Genomic DNA, 19878 nt, shown 5'->3' with positions numbered 1-19878 from the left:
CTAAGTTTACCTAATATTCGCCAAAGGAATTGCATGAATGGACAGATTTCCAACATAGCCCTAAAAAACCACATAAACTTGCTTCTTGCTTCTTGCTTCTGTTTCTAAGATACATTAGATAAAAGAACAAAAGCTTGTGTACTTTCTCATTTATTAGAACAAAAGGATAAGAGGCAAAATACAGATACCTGAATAAAGATCAAGTCATAATTATCTAATGGTAACAGGGAAGCGTCTTCTAAAATGAAATGCTTTAAAATGAAAACAGATCACCTTCAGTAAAAGGAAGAAAAGACTCCATGCCTCTGGTAAATGCCTCTATAAACAGATTAATTTAATTAAATGCCACAACCAAAACCTAAAACAGGTAGACAATTTAAGATATCTGATATTTTTGAGATATCCCTGTAATACTGCAGCTCTGGCCTGCAGATTACTGGGACTGTTCTATGCTACTTCATTCTAATTTGTTCTGTAGTTTGGCAAATTTAGTTTCTGCATAGGTAAAGTATCAAACCTTTCAGCCTTCTTCAGATAACTTACAGCATTTCAGCTCAAATGCTTAGATTTTAAAGTTGGAAGAACAATCCCTTCTAATTTAAGAGTAATTTTTTCCATGATATCTCAAGGAACATTAGATTACAGACTATGAAATACAAGAAATCACAAAGTTGTGTATGAAAATGCTTTGAGTGTTGCTTTAGTACTGATTCAGAGATATGGAGGGAAACTGAGATGGTAACAGTGGGCCACCGGTAGCCTGTTGTGCTCTCAGAATTGCCACACTTAGTTTTCTTGTACTTACTGACTCTGTGACTTACCTAAAAACATTTGACACCTATAGAATACCCCTTTACAATATTTATGGTGGTTGGGAGCGAGCTACGATTTGGTGCTTTTTGGTTTGGGTGGGCTCAGTTTGGTCTGTTCTATAATTACCTTAATAACAGATGTCTCCACTCTGGAGGGAGGGCTCTGCACCTGTGCTGCTGCTGCCATGTTGGCGATGGTGCTGAGGTGGTTCATCTGGCTCATTGCCATCGTGACGGAGGCTGGAGGTAGGCTCACGGGAATCAGAGGGTGGGGCATCATCATAAAAGGAAGTTCCAACCCTGTTGGGGGGAAAAACAGAAAAATAAGTTTGTGCATCTTTTCTTAAGCACCGTCTTCTTTTTCTCCTGATGGACAATATTCAAGTAACAGATGACAAGATGCTTCACATTGCAGGAAAAAGCAGCTCTAAGTCAATTCTCTTCTGGGAGATGCAGGAATGAATCACTAGCAACCATGGAGGGTTTCTAGCCACAAGGAGAGGCTATTAGACCTCTTAGTTTGTTCATATCTGTGTAATGTATGATATCATTGCTAAGCCATGGCTATTTATTATAGTTTTTGATTCTGCTGTAAGGTGCCTTAGCAATGTGTCATTATGCCACTGATGCACAGGTTAGCAGTTATTTTAAGTATCAACTTTACTGCATATGTATTTGTTCTTTACTGTCTCCACTTCCCCTGCTTAATACGCTAAAGGAAGTATTCCAGTATTCTTCACATCCTTGATTTTTTTTCATTGCCTATTTATAGAAAGACAAAAATAAAAAAAAGAGACAGGAACTAGAAAACTGCTGATGTTAGTGCTTAAAGATGTCAACCCGTACCATTTGGCAGAAGGTGGTTCTGTTGAAGAGGGTTGAGAGGATGGCTAACTGGAACATTATGCTGTCCAGGCAAGTTGGGGTGGTTAACAGAGGCCTGTGATCCTTGGGTGGGGGGAGAGTGAAGTTTTTCTTTATCCCAAGAACCATCACTGCTGCCTGTGGGGAATGAATATATATTATTTGGATGAATGAAGACTCCAAATCTTCAATTCAGAATTTGGAAGCAAGGCCAGCATTCTAACCTTTTCTGCAAGTGGAAATTTATTTTTAATTTTATTTTTTAATATGTGGGCTGGGGGAAGGACTTTAGGGTTGGGTTTTTTTTTTCCACCCTCTGAAAAAGGAATGTAAGAATAACTTTTTTAAAGTAAGAGGTAGCACAAACTTAAAGTATTAGAGTTGTGCTCATTCACATGAAGTTTGTATTTTGTGTATATTATACATACACTTTTCTCATACTTAGAAAATAAAACAATACACAGCACTTTTTAATATGTGAGAGAATATTTTTGCCTGCAAAATGTCTAACAGAAAATATATCCTGTTATGCCAATTAAAATTTAAACTACAGTTATATTGTGTCCTGTATTTGTGAATAAATAAACATTCTTTGAAGTAATTAAAAAATTAATTTATTGAGGGCATCAATATGCATGTATATATGCTTGCCTGATCATTCTATTCTGTATATTCATTTTTTATTTCATATTATTAATAAAAATGTGAGGAATTATGTTGATTCTTGCAGTCTTCTGGTAATGGAACAGACTAACAGCAAAGAAGAATGGGGACAAACAAGTAGTGAGATGAGAAATAATTAATTTCTTTGAGAAACACCCTTTATTACTATTGCAGTCTTCTTGATAAAAAATAACCATAGAGTTAATAAGATACAATTAAAAGACAATATGATACATTCTGTATAAAGGACGATAATAATTAATATATCATTATTAATTTGTATATTTATATGCAATTAAAATATTAAGATCTTCCAACCTGACAAACTGTATTATTCTCAGTGTGTACTTACATATAATGCTGAGATTGAGTGTATGTATGTTTATGCATACACAGTAATCTATACACTCACTGAGTTTACCATACACAATCAATAAACAATGTTTGAATATATTAATAAATATGGATATATGCATGCATTCGCAGCAGTATTAATATACCCATCAGCAATATATGATTGCTTCCTTTTTCATGTAGAGCACAATTTCAACCTCTTGACTTTGCAAATGTCTACTATTTTCATAGGAGCATGTCTTGATAGGGACTTCAGGATGATACAAGATGCATTCGATCGATGCTCAGTTTCTATTTAGCAATATGGGTTATAGCAAAGTACATATTTCTGAATGTTTTTCTACATACATGCTACTCTTTAATGAACAACAGAGCCTGAAAAACAACAGGAATGACACCACCTCCTTCTTACTTCAGTAGAAAGGGGATAAGCCTATTAGTCTTGACATATTTTAACATTGTTTTCATTCGATGACAAAAGCACAGAAGTTGGTAGAATTCCAATTTAATTTCTCTAAATCTATTAAAAACCTGATTGTAAAAGCTGTACAGCATAGTTTATAATGAAAAATACTCCACTACTGCCATGATTTTCTTTCCCTAGTTACTTCAGGAAGACAGTTAAGGCTCAATATAAATTCTAACTCATTAGCTCAATACTGTCTCAATCCCAGTGTAAATTGTTCAGAAGTAGGTAATGAAAATTCAGTCCAAAGTCTCCCGCAATCAAACAAAGCAATTTTATGAAACAATGAAAAGAATCAATTACATGAAATACTTTTATTATTTTACAAGAAATCTTCATAACCTTTATGCAGTGAACATACTTGAGATGTTAAATGCATGATTCAAATCTCATGACCTCTGACAAGTGAACATGTTTTTCTTGTATTTTGAGAACTAAGACACTCTCAAAAAGCCTTAACACACATTTAAATACATAGTAAAGCAGCAATATCTTATCTGGAAAAATATTTTTTTTTCCTTTTAATTTCATATTCTCTAATTTTCTGCTTTTTACCACTGCAGTAAAAATTATTTCACTCCCTAACATTCAAGCCTACCCCACCCTCCTGTTTTGCTTATCCCTTCTGAAGAGTTTACAGTAATCCACTGCAGCACTCCAGTTGCAGAAGTCATCCCACCATGTCTTTGTGCTGGCAACTCTGCCACAGTTTCCCTGCTGCACAATGGCTTCCAGCTCTTCCTGTTTGCTGGCCATGCTGTGTGCGTTTCTCTAGGTTCAGCAGGCCTATTGATCCCACCATCTTTCTGGGGGGGACAAGTAATTCCTACATGACTATTCTTAGGTACTTCTGCAATTTCTAACACATCAATAACCCACTTTGCAGTCTTTGCCATCACATGGCTCTCCATCCTCTACCTCCAGTGAGATGGCAGAGCAAAGGACCTTGCTAAAACACTGTCCTTCAAACACTATTGCGCCTCGTCCAGACATCTCTAATGAGCTTGATTTTATCCCTTTCCCCCTTTAAATCTAGGTTAAAGCTCTTTCAATGAGCCTTACTATCTCCTGTTTCCCCTTTGAGCCAGGTGTAGCATCTCTTATATATATGAAGAATACAAATAATTAATAAATATTTATTAGTAGTTATATGAATATTTGTTAGCATTATAAGGAGGATATTTGCATTTTATACAGCTGCTGAATTGCCAGTAATGAGATATTTTCCCTATTTTTATCAGTAAGATCTTTTACAGTGCAGTTAATTTCATGTTGCATGCTGATGTTCGATATGGAGATGGAGTCAATTCTTCTGTGACCCTTCCTAACCTGGTCACAGAATTTTGCAAGGTCAGTTATAGTTTGCCAATTATGGCTCTGCTTATGTGGCTCAGAAATTAGAGCTTTTCTAAATCAGTACTCTCTTCTGCCTCAGAATTACAGTGTGTGCTGTTTTAGTGCGATATTGAACCCAATAATAATTTTGGAAGAGAGAAGACAAGTTTCAGAAAGTCAAAGTATCAAGGCTAGCATTTAGTGACAGTGTATGTAATACTTGTATCTGGGATCATCTGATAAGATACACTTATATGGAAAATGATTTCTAGACAGAATCCAATCTGTAACATTAGAAACCACTTTCAAACTTCCGACAGTCGAGCTACTGAACTCTTTAAGTGAACAGACACAGATACAAAAAGTCTTGGCCATTCACTGTGTTTTTCTTATGCTAGTTAAACAGAATACTTTTCATCTTAGAGGAAACAGTTATTTTCCTTAACGTCAAAGCAAAACAAGTGTTACTCTTTAGACACTATTCACTGTCTCCACAACAAAGTGCAAGCTACCAGTTCTGTCACTTTTTACATTTGGTTTTGATTTAATGCATACAGTGGTTTCAAAAATTATTAAAAATCTGTTGCCTTCTTCCTCTTCACTTGTTGCCCTGCTGGAGGCTTGTGTTTTTCCAGTTTCCATCAGTGGTTGTCAACTCTTTGTAATAGGATTAAAAGCTTGGACACCTGATATCCCTGGGTGCTGCAGTTCACCCTCATAAAAGCTGTTTGCTTTAAATTGAGAGAAAATCAGTTTTTAGTGGCATAATTAATTAAATTATGCAAAGCGTTCCAGATTCAGCATAACACTTTCTGAAGCAGCAACTGGAAGCTCTACATTGCATTCAAACAGCATTTCAATTGCCGCTGCACTAGGCTGACCATAGAGTACCATTTTCAAGGCTTTCAAGCACAAGGGATCCAATTTTGAAATGCAAATGCTTAATGTTGAGTGTTCAAACCCCATACATGTGTACTTGAATAGGCAATTTGGTAGCCAACTACATAATTCATATGTGATAGTGCTAATACAGGCACTCAAAAAATTGAAATGAAGTTCCAAATACAAGTACACATGCTTTTGTAAAAAACAAGCTCAGATGATCTCACATTTTCTCATGGTGGACAGCTTGATGGAATAAGAATGACAATACTTTTTCACAATTTAAAAAGCATAGTACAGAATCCATTGCTTTCCTCATCACCAATATTTCAGCGCGTATTTTCCATAATGTGAGTTACCTTCTTCCATAATCAGCAGTTACACAACAAACCATTATTTGCACACTGAAGTGGGTCCATAAAAGCCCGGATTATTTGTATTCATTAGTAGCACAATTAGGTAGCTAAGGATGGTAATAATAAATTGAAACAATTCTGGACTAGAAGGTAATGCAGCCAAGAAAGAGAAAATGAAGCAGAAAACTAGTGTACAATGTCAGCCTCGCAAACAAATGCTGATCTAAACGTATCGGGTTTGTTTTTATAATCATTCCTCTTATTCGCAGACTCATTTTCCTTTTTTCATTCTGACCCCATTAGGATTCAGTTTGCTTACATTTCTGTTTCCACGGAGTGAGCTGAACAGTTTAGTTCCTGTGACAGTCAACAGGGATCCAGCCAAAAGGTTCTGGAGAGCTGTTGAGCTGCCTCTGTGGGAGACAGGCCTATCTATGGTCAGCTGAATCTGCATCTGGTGCTTCCAAAGAATACAGTGACCCTTCTCCCAGACTCAGTTCAATGGCCTAAACACACATTTGAAGCACGTCTTATAGGGTTGGTGAGCACCACACAGCACCTGCAGGAGACCCCAAGGCTATCTGGAGGTGTAGATAAGGCAGTATACTCAAGGGTATCTAAGGTAGTAGCATATATCTATGCCTAGGCAACCAAGACAAATGATTTTGAGTATAGGTAGTTTTTAGAAATTGAAATTAGGCTATCTGTCAGGCCCTTGGGTCTTCCCCTTCCTTTCATGTGGAAAACTTGATATTTTATGGAATTACAGCAACAATTCAAGCATGTCTTTAGGCAAGTGAACCCCAGCACTGGCTCAGGAATAGTTTCAGGTACCATTATATACACAAGCAGTATCACATAGCAAAAACACAAAAGAGTCTGACTTTCCGCTAACAACTCAAACCAATTTTTTTTTTGCGTGTGTGTGCTACTGATCTCCTTTTAGTCTCATAATCTTTCTGTTATCTTCTGTGTTTGCTGAAACAATTTGTATCTCAGCAACAATTACCAAACAAAGCATCAGTATCAGCTGTGTTGGATCATTTTTCTGAAGTGGACTATTCACGATCTAAGCTATTTATGTCCACTGGAAAATATGCATAATCAGCATGCTAAAAATTGGTAATCTTAGCCTCCTGACAGTGAGGAAACCATTTCATAAACTGCCCAAATAAAATACTGCTGCTTTAGCCTTTGAATTGTCATAAATATGTGGTTTGATTTCTATATAATTCAGTTTCCTAAAATCAAATGTACAATTTATCTGCAATATACGAGTGTTGTTAGACTGTATAAAGGACACATGTCTACAGATAAAGGCATTTTTATAAGGTGTCTATGTTACTGTTATAGCATTAAAGGAAAGAAAACACTTTTGTCATTTTTAAACAGCATCTGTCTAATATTTTTGACACTTGGACTGCTACCTCATCTGAGACCACAAAGTGATCAAGGGAGAAAGTACTATGGCATGAAAAAATAAGTTTCCCAAGTCTTCTCTGTAACCCTTTGTACTTGGCTTTACATAAGGATCTTTCTTTTCTTTTTTACCCCCTCCATAAGTTTTGCACTTTTTTTGGGGGTTTTGGTTATGAAATCTTGTTTATGCTCTTAAACAGGCCATGAGTAATGTGGGTTCTCAATTGAAAGTGTTCATCATTTTCTCTAAAAGAGTAGCCTGATGGCTCTGGTATTTGTAGTTCTGCTATTATCATGACAAATTATATACATGTGCAGCAGCAAATTAAAGAAAAACACACACACACACAAAACCCCCCTATTCTCTGATAAACATTTTCCATACATAAAGGAGAAGCTAAAAGAACCTTTAGAATTATATACTGTTTATTCTTTGCTGACAAAAGTAGCAATCTGAAAAACATTTAAAAACCTCGATCATGTAGACTGCTTCATTCACTGTTTTAATTTTATTGCATACTTGTTTTGTGGCAACAGCAAAGTAATTATAGCTGCATTTTGCACCATAATCCAAATTTGTATCCACTTTACTTTTCCCTTATTTATGTTCTGATAATAAAATCTGTAGTAGAAACTGTTAATTCCAGGAAATAAGATTGAATCCTAAATGCTGAATACCAGAGTATAGGTTTAATCATTAATCAGGAAATGCTGAATTTATATAAGTTAATAAGTGAATTTTTTTTACAGTTACAATGAATCCCATAGAATATAGATATTTTATAATAATCCTTCATTATTTCACCAAAAAAGATTAACACAGGAAAAGCTTTTTAAAATTCAATTTAATGAATAATGAAACTGTCCAAGACAACTGAAAGCTCAGCAACTCAGTTACAGGCTGTGTGACATTTACCTAAAAATAGATTTTCCATTTGTCTCCTTTTACTAATACCTAACTTGTGCTAATTTCATAGATAAAATCCAGTTTATTTTTATGGTTATATGCTCTTAAAAGATAACAATGTGATTTTAGATAAGCTAAAATAAATTTGTGACATCATCAAGAAACAAAAAATCAGATGTGTTGTATGAACTGTGTTCAAAAAAAATAAAAACTGGACCCCATTTTCATCTGGTTAAATAAGTTAACTTCAGACCAGAAAGCTGGAATTTAAATCTTTTAAAATTTAAAGACTAATGAACCATCAGAAGTCAACCAAAAACCACCAAAAACTACATTTTCCTTCTTTCTTAACACAATAAACATCACAAAGTATTTTGCAAACATTTCAATTGCAGTGGTATGTGCTTTTGTACAAAAATTTCCTATTCAATAGAAAATTAATATATTACTATATGTAATTATTGCATGCAATTGTGGATACTAATATTTTCTGTATGCTTAAGGAATAGATAAGAATGAATGTGCCTGACTGAGTAGTCTATAAGAACGCGTTTAGAACATTTTCTGAAAAATATGGGTTTAATTTTTTTAGCGTAAGATCCTGTTACTTCAGTTTATAAAGAAAGAAGTTATCCTCATTCGATTTGTTGTTCTGTATAATCAGTAAAACAGTATAATAGGCTTCTTTTTTTGTACAGTGGAAATTAAAACAGATAGGTTAGAAACTTGTCCAAGGTGAAAGATACAAGTTTGAGTTTCTGAGTGATTCATGCCTATGAGTAAGTGACTAAGCTTTCCTGAAAATACGGACTTGGATGTGATTTCGTGACTAATATCTACACTGGTCTGATAGAGGCAATTCCTCAGATGGTGTGGACCCTGATTTTTGATCCTTATTACCTCTACTCTGAGTTTTACAGCCCCTAATTCTATATTAGCAGTGCACAGAACAAGAAATGTAAACCAAAGCAATATAGCATGTATGTATTCAGTAACTTGTTGTCCCCCTTTTCTTTCTCAAAAAAAAAAATTCTCAAAAAGTTTTGAAAAATAATAACCTAAATACTGTCCTTTAACTCAAGAAGAAAAGTTCTGCAGATTTTCAGGACATCCAAGTATGGCTGACAGCTCTGTATGACCTATAAACTAAAGAAAAACAAATACTAGAAAATCCTCAGTAAATACACTGAAGTGCAAAAATTAATTGCATAGACAAAATGCAAAGTGAGAATGCTAAGCTTCCTAATGTCTTGTAGTAGATAGACATAATTGTTAGCTAGTTCACACTTTGCCGCACCTGTTCCAGTTGTGTTACAATTTGAAAAGAGAAGTAAGATATATTGGGTTTGAAAGCAAAAATTAAAATTGAAAGTGAAATTAAAAGTGAGAAGGCCTCAATCTATTCCAAAGAAGATGCAACAGAGATGAAAATGAAAAGCAGGGAGGTTGACATATTACAGGGAATCAAGTTTATTGATGACTTTTTAAAAAAATTGCTTAACTAAAGAGGAATATTTCGATTTCCAGCACAAATGCTGCACAAACTTGTAACAGTATATTGGCTCTAAAAGGTTGCACACAGAAAGCCTTCTTGATCATTTTTCAGATTTTTACTCATGGAATTTTTTTATTCATTTTCTTAGGAAGAAAGGCTAGATTATCAAAAATCAGTCCTTATTAATCAACAGATTAATATCCAGTCTTAAGCAAATTTGATCGCAAGGTCTCACAGCAATTACAACCCTATGCTCTCTGGGAAAACAAACGCAAGTTGGCTGCAGGAAACCCCACCAGCTGCAGCAAGTCTCAGGCACTCTCCAGAGCACGTGGCTGTGCTTCCCATTCAGGGAAAAGAAGACTTATGTTTGCCCGGATACTGGCTTGATGCGCAGCATGGGGCTGGACACAGAGGTTTCCGAATAGATGCTGTGTCTCTTCCACACTAGAAAACTGCTGTGGAAAAGCCAGAAGGCTGCACAAGCTCTGAGGGTCACAGAGCCATTTCCCCCTCCTTTGGGAAGCAGGTGCTAGCTCTAAGCTTTGTGAGGAATTGTCTTACTTTTGAGTTGCCTGCGCAGCTTTGATTTAGCTCTCTCATGACCATTCGGATAATAGTCCCTAATTTTTAGGTCTTATATATTCCTTATGTAAATTTGCAGCATGTAATAGGCCCAGGTCTCAAAGAAATCCAGTGATGATGATGATGATGATTATTATTATTATTATTATCATCATCATTAAAAAATACCTTTTTCTAACTTTTAAGTGCACAACTTCACTACTTCAGTGTTATTTGAATACACATGTATGTATCTGTGTGCACATCTCTGCCTTTACGTCACACACACACACAATGTGTAAATACATAAATGGTACAACAAATTGTGAATTAGAGTTTTACTAAAAATATCTTCTTTTCACATGCTTGGATTTGTAAATGGAGCATATTCTCCCACCAGCTCAAAATCTAGTACATTCAGCCTAGCAAACAAAATCATAATGTGCTTCCTTCGATCAAGAATAAGTCATACGTTATCTTGTGTTCAGTGTGGAGCGAGAACCATTATTACATCTCAGCTGTTCTTCAGCACTTCATTATGCTGCAGTAACTTGTACACTTAAGCCTTTGCGTTTTTTTCTGTAGGTCCATGTTCCAAGACAGATGACCGTACAATTTCGTTACTTAAAGGAGGAAGTCCTACCTAAGAGTTTATGGATCCTAAGTCTTGTTTCAGGACTGCTGAAACTGCTTCTGCACTTGATTTATTGTTTTCTCAGGATGACAATGAAAAAGTTACAACTAGTATGACTACTAATAACAGTAGCAGTAATAATATGTGACAGAGCAGGCGGACACTCCTGGCCCCAAAGGGCTTATAGTGTGAAAATATAGAAAGAAACAAGTACATATACACAGACAACAGGCTACAAGGAATTTCCCTCAGCAAGAAAGATATACATAAAATTGAATATTTGTTTTAATTGTTTCCCACAACTGGTTTTGTTTATGCAAAAAGCATAATTTTCTCTGTGAGATTTAGTCTACCATCATTTTTTACTTATGTACTGATACCCTACTCAGAACTGCCGCTGGTTTTTCTGACTGAAGCCTTACAAAAATGATCAAAGGTAAAATCTACACACAAAGGCAGCTAAAAGTATGAAATTGGATTAAGAGAGTAGGAATGTGAAAGTGATACATCTTAAACAGCAAATTTCTCAAATATTTCCTTGGACTTTTGTGACTGGGGGTGGGGAAAATTTTTTTGGGGAAAAATTAATGTTGCTGGTTTTCTTTCCTTTTTAAAATTAAAAGAAACCACTATCTTAAAGTTATTTAACACAAAATATTTATTTACTTAAAAGATCACTGTTCCCTATTAACCATCTCTAGTGGCAAAAATTTTCATCTACTGTAGAAGAGACAAAAGCATCACGCCAGTGTTTGACAAAAACATCTATTGTCATTAAATGATAGCATGTTATTCAATATTGGCTTTACAGTTGCATCTTTTTTTTTTTTTTTTTTTTTTCTGTAGTAGTTCTAGGACAAGGAAGTTCACCTAAGCAACTATACCAAGATTTAATACTCTGAAATTTACCAAGCCCCCAATGAATCTTATTCATTGTAGTCATTCCTGTATCTTATATCCAGCTGATTTCTGAAGAATGCATACACCTTTTAAGTGTACTTTAAACAATATCTTTAACTGTGTCTTAGACAAAATTGCTAGCAAGGTATTTACATCCAGATCTCATTCAGTAAAAATCAGAATGTTGCACTCTTTCAATGGTCAGAAAAAGGCATTACTATGTTTCCTAGCTCCATCAGTCTTTATTCGTGATCAATAATTCATCTGATCAGAGATCAGGGGAGTTACATAACAGGAGAGACAACAGGTAGCCAAAATGCACTTTTTTCTTCACCCTGCCTTATCTCAATTAGTGACAATGTTCTCCAGGTCAGAACTGTGGGTACAGTTTTGAGAAAGACAACCTCTGTCCCCAAGTTTCATGCTCTCTGAAGAACTTTTGACTTGTATATAACTGATGGTTATTATCTAATAACAAGGTGGGCTAGATGTCTTCTCAGCAACCTGTGTTCAGTCCTCTGCACACCCAATGGATAAAGATGTTTCTGTGTGTTAAGTCTCTCCGACTTAAGCCCTACAAACAACATGATACATTAGCAATTCACATGGATTAGCTCAGTAGAGAATGAAAGAATCATTGAATTATTTGGATTGGAAGGAACCATAAAGATCATGTAGTTCCACCCCCTTGCCATGCTTGAGGGGGTTGTATTAGCTATTTGTAGGTTATCACTCATCCTAAGTTTCTCAAAACAAATACACCTCAGCAGAAGATTCCACTATGGTGGCCAAGAACCTGAAAGTTGCTTGAAATTTTTCTACTACTGGATCTAGCAATGTGTTTTATGCTGCTTAATTAAAACAAAGACACAAAAACAAAAAAAACCAAACATGTTAATTTTGGATTAAAAACTATTTAGGCTTATACCTTGAACTAAAGTATTGGACAAGGGCCTAAACTTTTTCAGATGCTTCAGGAAAAATTATGCAAACTTTTTTTTTCAAATTCCAAGAAGTTTTTTATTCTGCATTAATATTTGTGTTTCTCTAAAATGCAAGTGAACATTTTTTCAGAAGTCTTTGTTTTTCCAAGCAATCTCTCTAGTGTACAGTCAATATAGATCTCCAACAAAAATAAAAAGCTATATTTCTCATTTTTAAATCAAGACATGAATGCACAGACAAATTGCTAACAGGTAACAATTATGCCAGAAATCAAATCCTAGAATTCAAATTTGGCCTAGAGGCCATAAGAAGTTAGAGCTGAGTTAGAGTTCCTAGAAATGGAATTACAAGTAGAAGCGCCTGACACTTGGCATGCACATTTGGCATGCTGCTTATATGCCCCACAAGATATAGAATACATAATTCCACAATTATATTCTAAAACAGGAAAACATCTACAAATAATTTTAAAATAACTTTCCCTTTAAAAGATTAAGACTGAAATCTTGTTTCCTTTGAAGTCGGTGAGACTAGATGGCAAGCGATGCTCTGGCCATGGCTCTTGATAAAGGCCAAAATTTCATTCTGGCTGCTTTGATGTACCAATCTGAGCACAGCTGAGTGCAAAGACACAAGTGCTAATTTAAACCAATGCCTAGGCACATTAGCTCAAATTATGTACAAATGCTAAAAACTGGCTACAAAGTTGATGATTATCTTGTGGTTAATCTTTCAAGGGATAAAATGTGTTACTTAAATATGGGATATATGATAAGTAAATATCTTTCCTGTAAAGTGATTCACTAAAAAAGAAAATTTAAATATCGAGACTACCCTTAGTTTCCACAGGGATTTCTGTGCAGTCCTCAGGACTGACACTGTGTTAAAGTATTAATACAATTTTTCAAGCAGATTAGTCTGAACACAATGCTTTGAAAAATTTAAAAAAGAGAACAGATAGCAAATGTCACTTCTTTAGTAGCTACAAAATGCAAACTCCAAGTGTTTTAACCTAATGAATAAATGAGTTTGTCCTTTATGTATAAAATATAGTTTGTGTTTGTTGCACAAGTTTTTTAATAATAGATGAATTTTAGGTTTGCTTCAACATATTCAATACAGTGTGATTAATTTGGTTTTTCAAAAATGCAAACTAGACATTACTATATTACTCTGCAAAATGCACAGCTTGCAACATTATTGTCTCTGTGGGATCTTAAATTGAATTGTAAAATGTGTCTTATTTCCAGTTTGATTTATGTAAGAAATTTCAGTGGATAATGCCCTTTTTGAAGTTCCAGTGCTTTCTCCAAAGAAAAAATACATAACTAAAAATCATGACATAGCTTATTATAAATCACAGCAAAGTTTTATCCTTACTTAATGTTTCACTTAAAAATCATATACTGATGCTACATATTAGATTCAATTCAGTGAATTAACTTTTTTTTGAAGCCTCATATTATGACAGATTATATAACGCATTTTTGACATGTTCTGTGATTTTATTGCGATATTCTAAGTAATTACCAAATCTCTTTTTCTCTAAAAAAGCTTTCCTGTGCCCTGAGAATTAATCTATGATACCATTTAACTTGGCTTTTTGAAGTAAATATCACTAGATAAAAAGCCAGCTGGTTCTGAATAATGGGATACTTGAATGAATGTATTAGTGTTTGAAAATGAGAGTACAAATCTTTTAAAAAGATTAATTTCCATAAGAAAGATGGCTCACAGATCTACAAAAGAATAAATTCAAAACATAATAAACTGGCAGAAAGAGAGGTAGATTAAAGTAAAGGCAGCAGCACCTTGTTATTGCAGCTGTTGTATAGCAGTGATTCTGTATCAATTACAACATTTGGTAAGTATGGGCAGCCTCTTCAAAGGCTTCAGTATAAAGCTTGAACCCGGAATACACAGTACACCCTATGTAATAACTTGAGTGATTAATTTCTTTTCTTAAGAGGACATAACTTTTGTTCCTAACAATTGAGTCTCTGGGAGGTTACAAAGACGCTTCTGACTTTAATAGGAATAGCTAACATCAGTTTTGTTTTTTTTATTAAAGATTTGGATATGAATTTATCTTTATCATGGAAAGAGCTTGGCTTTATCACCACACACAAATGCTGACATCAGCATGTAAGCTGACTTTTGTTGTCCTATGGACTTTATTTTCAATATCCTGTTTCAAAATATGTTTCCTTGAATGGGTCTAGGATTCTGTGCACACAATTGCTTTGGCTAAATATTAATGAAACAAAGTTTGCTGATGCCACTAAATACTGCAGGTTTGCATAAACAAATGCTGAGCCTCAAAGAATTAAATCATACTGGGACAAACTTTGAAGCACATGGAGGGCATTTGTTTTTTGATGATGGGATTAATCTAGTTTCCGTCAGACCCACAACAAGTTTTTCACTGGCATGGTGGACACCAGTTTGCTCTTAGTAACCTATTCTGGGTAATCTAGGGATTTGGTCCAGAAACAGTTCCTCAAATGATGTTATAAAGCACTGTATTAGTGAAGTGCAGAGAACTACATCTGCCAAATCCAAAGAACAAACAGCAAGGCTTTCTTCTATGGTAACAGACATCAAGTGCTGAAAGTGCTAGTGCCAATATAATTTAGGCAACAGGAGTTAAATGTTACAAAATAACGTTCTTTTCTTGCAAAACTGCTGGAGAGCAGGTTTCCCAAACCTGTGTGTCTGGGCCACACCAGTGCAGCTGCAGGACAGTAGCATGTTTCTAGGCAAGTCCAATAGGCATTTGAAATACAACTGCAAAAATTTCTCTCTTAGTCAGACACAGATGGATTTTCAAGTGATCAGAACAAGGTATTCTAGGGTCATCTTAATGACAAAATTTAATTCCTTCCTTCAAAGCTTAGAAGTATTAAAACTAAAAGAAAATATTTGAATATTGAAAGATATTTATATTTTTGTCCTGACTTGTTCTCTGTGGAAGCTGAATTGTTTTTGCTGTTGAAACCTAGAACAATGAATAATAGCCTGAGGGCAGACTCTCAAATATTTTTGTTAAAAATTTTAGATTAAAATTTTACAAAATTATAGCAGTGATTATTAATGCCACAGTCTATACCTAAACTGTACTATGTACAAAAACTTGCATAATCCTTATATACACGTTTATAATGTTTATAATCCATATATACAAAAGACAAATTTCAACATACTTTTTAAATGCATCTTAACAGAAAAGTTACAAGGAGTTACGCTGCAATTTAAATTACATTTGTGATGTAAAAGTTTCAAAAATACTCAGAACTGGACCGAAATACCTAATTTTGAACTTCCAATTTGCTCTGGGTTTTTTTTCAGTTCAATTCAGTATATTTTGGTTTATATCTTGTGTGATATGTTTATGGATTTATTAGATATATAATACACATATTTATCTCTGTGTACTTTCTACAAAAAACATTTCTAATTTCAATGCTTTCAAATTACCATGTTTCAAAATTTCTTCTTCATTCCATATTTTTTAGATTTCCCATATCACTAACAAGTGAAATGAAAGCAGATCCTGAATTGGCGATATTTCACAAGGCATGACTGCAATCAGACACTGATGCAGACTACAAATGACCCACTCATATGAATACTATTCAAACAATAATGGTAGCAAAATGGGAGTGAAAGAAGTAGTTTGGAATAAGGTCAGATGATCAAAGGTAATAATTAGTTAACAATTAGAGTTAATAGTCCCTGACAGCTGAGTCCAAGCAAGTGGCCAGGTTTTATAACAGAACCTGTTACCCTAAACTTCAGCTATGCTAAGAGCACTGCATGGTCAGCAGAGCCCCACAAGGAACAAATTATGAAGCCATGATGACTCACAGATTTTCTTTCAGATGCTCATCCCTCTTGTCAGTGATCATTAGAGAAATATTCTACTGAATATGCAAACACACAGGACACTTGTGTGCACTATAAATGTCAACCATAGCATGCTTTCTGAACTACACAGTTACATTGCAAGGCACAGAAACGTCTGCTGCCCTGCCACAGAATGGCAGACTTCAGTGAAAGAAGAACCAAGTCAAAAGACTAGAATTAGGTCTATGCAGCAGCTGCATTGACTCATCTCAAAGATAATACTTTCCTCCATTATTTTAATTTGCTAAGTCAAATAAACAGCCAGACTCCCTTGTACACTTTGAGAACACTGCAGACCTCCACACAGGAATGAGCTTTTAGTGATTAAGAATAATTTGAACCGAGTAAATGAAAGTAAAAACATATCAGGAAAGTATTTCAAGATTAAGGCAAATGTCTGTGGCAATACTGAAAGGACTTTAAACATTACAAATAATTCATTTTAGAATTCAGTGACATTTACTAGTCTTTGTTAAAACTGGCTGCAAAATGTTTACAGCAATTTTCTGAAAGCAACTCCAGATTCTTTTTTAATCATACTACTTTAGGAAAGCTGCTTTTAGTTAAAATACAAAAATTGTAGTTACAAGGTTTCTGCAAACATAACTGCCATTCCATTACGGAAATGGCACAGCAAACAGTAAATAGTGGCCCCAAGGGAAATGTAAGTATTGATTTTATTACTATGTTGTTTGGGTTGTATTTGCAATTGTCAACTCTAATTTTAGGCTATGCATTAAGTATCCTCATAATAGCTTAAGGAAAAGAGCAAATATTAATTAGAACATATTGATAATGTTTTTGTAAGACTTAGATTTAGTGCTTACCAAGCATACGTTTTGAAAACATACAAACCTACTTCTTGCTTGTAAATGTAGCTAATAAATGAACAGGCAGAAACTATAATTACATGGATTATATGATACTTTTTTGCATCGAGGCATCTTCTAGACGCAATTACTTTAAAATTAAATTGAAGTGCAAAGACATTTCTTATTGCACATGGCTATGCTATGGCAGATAAGATTGAAGGCACTGATAAAACACAAAATTATAAATACAGAGATTGATTATGACTTTCATTCCTGCAACTGTTTTTTGATAGTCAGATTCCTATTCACAATTTAGTCTCTAAGCACAGATGCCTGCTACACACAGAAACTGCAGAATGGGTTATATTTGCAGATACTACTAATGGTAATTCATGTCCTTTTTTTCCTAGCCTTAATTAATTTAAAACAGTACTTACATAAAACCAAATTTATTATGCATTATCATTTGTTCCTGATAATATCCACATGCCCTTAACTTGCAGAAGACACATGACTCACTTTGGTATTATACTGCAAAAAGAAAGTAGCAGACAGATTAAAGTGACAGAAAATAAAAGTTTAAAGCTGCTTCTTCAAGGTTGCACAATCTTCCTATATGAAATGACATATGGTAAGTATGTGGTGATGGCAATTTCAAACAATGCAAGACCAATTGGACAATTCACAGGAAAAGGATTTCCTACCCATATGCACTTTGCATTTGAGTTTACAGTGTGACTTGCACAAAAGGTACATTACAAGTGCCAGCTGATGTAGCTGACACTTGAGAAAAATCAGTTCCTCATAAATTTCTGTATTTATGAATAAGATGTGTTTAATATCTAAATATGTTTAGATTTGTTAATGTTCTTAATAATCTAAAGGTAGCTAAAACCAACGGTTTGTGACACATACAGTTGTCAACTCTTATAATTGTATCACCAATCCTGATATCCTTCATACTTCTTAAAAATCTCTGCTACAAATACATGATGATTTTAGTCTCTCAGTTTAGATTACAGAAAAATTCATTTTTCTTGCAGTAGTCTGATGCAATATCCCAAATTAGGTGGATGTCCCTGTGACCGGGTGAGCATTACCATCTGAGGGACATCTCTCCAGGCACGACCACACTTCCAGCCCTGCCAGGGAACTCAGGCTTTTGGGTTGCAGCTGGACATTTACCCTGGGTTTATCTAACATTGTTATGAAGCTTTGTTCTAAATCTTAACAAAGCAGATTACAAGCACATCAGTGTGAAAATATTATTTTTCAGGCAAATGGCTTGCAACAGTTCTCCAGCTATCCTAGAATCTATACATACTATACAAACATGTAACTGTGTTTGAGGGTGTTGACAGGTTTCTGTTATTCTCTTGACAGAGAAAATAAAGACCTTATTGAAATTTTTCCTGCCCTTACCCACACCACCTGTGTGGAGCATGCACAGGGACAGATTTGCTTCATGGGTTGCAGAAAGGGCATATCTTTGAGGCTCACTGTGCTCTTCTGTCATACCCAGAAAAAGCCAAGCTCACAAGGTACCGCTACCACCACTCTGTTCTCCACCAAAGCAGAGACTCTTGTAGAGCTGGTCCGGGAGCTGGATACGGAAAGGCTTTCCATATGTATCCTCTGCAGATTATACAACTTAATAGCCTCTGCAGAAGCCTGACGGTGAATAAGCTGGGGTATGTTATGTTTGGCATGTACCAATGCACGCAGATGTATAAAAGTTCAAGGACCACATTTGTTATGCGAGTATTTATACTTTCTTTCCTCCCAGGGGACACCAAAATCTCAGTCTATTAAAGTCTAAATAACACTTAGATGGAGAGTGCAGAGTGGATTGTTCATGGTCACCTGATAAAAGTAAACTTCCTTATTCATACCAGTTATTAAAATCTGTGGCTACTGATTTCATGTTATTTCATGTTACTGTTATGTATATTATACAGATGTATCTTTGCTACCAAATATTTAAAGTAGACATAAAAATACACAAATAAAAAAAATAAACCTAAATTACAGGGTTTATTTCATAAGTTATATATTTTCTGCCACGGTAGAGAAGGGCTTCAGCAATGTAAGTACAAAATGACTGTAAGAAAAATGAAATGGGAACTTCTAACTGTGTAAATTGGACTGCAATGCTGGTTAAGCTATTTTTTACAGTGGATTTTATACTTCAAGCAAATGCAATGTTCTTAATACAATGATTTCTCAATGCACATATAATAATCAATACCCTCAGTGCCAGGTCAGGCACTGGAATATGGCTAAAATTGTTTATCTCAGTATTATTTCAATAATGTTTTTCAAAATAAAATGCTTCTATAAATGATGACATTATATGATTATTTGAAATTCTTATTAAAGAAATCTTGTTTCTGTTATTATTGTCTAACAAGACCACAATGTTGCATCATTTAACAGGCCTGAGAAGGCAGGCAACAGAAAAAAAAACATCCCTTTGAGTACAAACCTTTTTGTGTATTAAGCAAGCAAACTCATGTAACTTCATGTTTAGCAACAATAACTGTATGCTGTTCCTTAAAGAAAAA

General features: G+C 34.8%; 1 protein-coding gene across 7 annotated transcripts in view; it reads right to left on the bottom strand.

The window, feature by feature from the left end:
- DACH1 (dachshund family transcription factor 1) overlaps positions 1-19878 on the bottom strand; it is a 352745-nt gene that overhangs the window by 115620 nt on the left and 217247 nt on the right. For 4 of the 7 annotated variants that reach the window (XM_030271485.4, XM_030271469.4, XM_030271474.4 and 1 more), the window contains exons 4-5: positions 1659-1814; positions 940-1112 (exon numbers count right to left, since the gene is read on the bottom strand). In XM_030271485.4, coding sequence (XP_030127345.4) covers positions 940-1112; positions 1659-1814 — 329 coding nt within the window. The remainder of the gene's footprint in view (positions 1-939; positions 1113-1658; positions 1815-19878) is intronic. The other 3 variants (XM_030271501.4, XM_030271515.4, XM_030271509.4) reach the window with 1 other exon arrangement.

The sequence above is a fragment of the Taeniopygia guttata genome, chromosome 1 (genome assembly GCF_048771995.1).
Source record: "Taeniopygia guttata chromosome 1, bTaeGut7.mat, whole genome shotgun sequence".
NCBI classification, from domain to species: domain Eukaryota; kingdom Metazoa; phylum Chordata; class Aves; order Passeriformes; family Estrildidae; genus Taeniopygia; species Taeniopygia guttata.
This window is presented reverse-complemented; position numbering and strand designations above follow the sequence as displayed.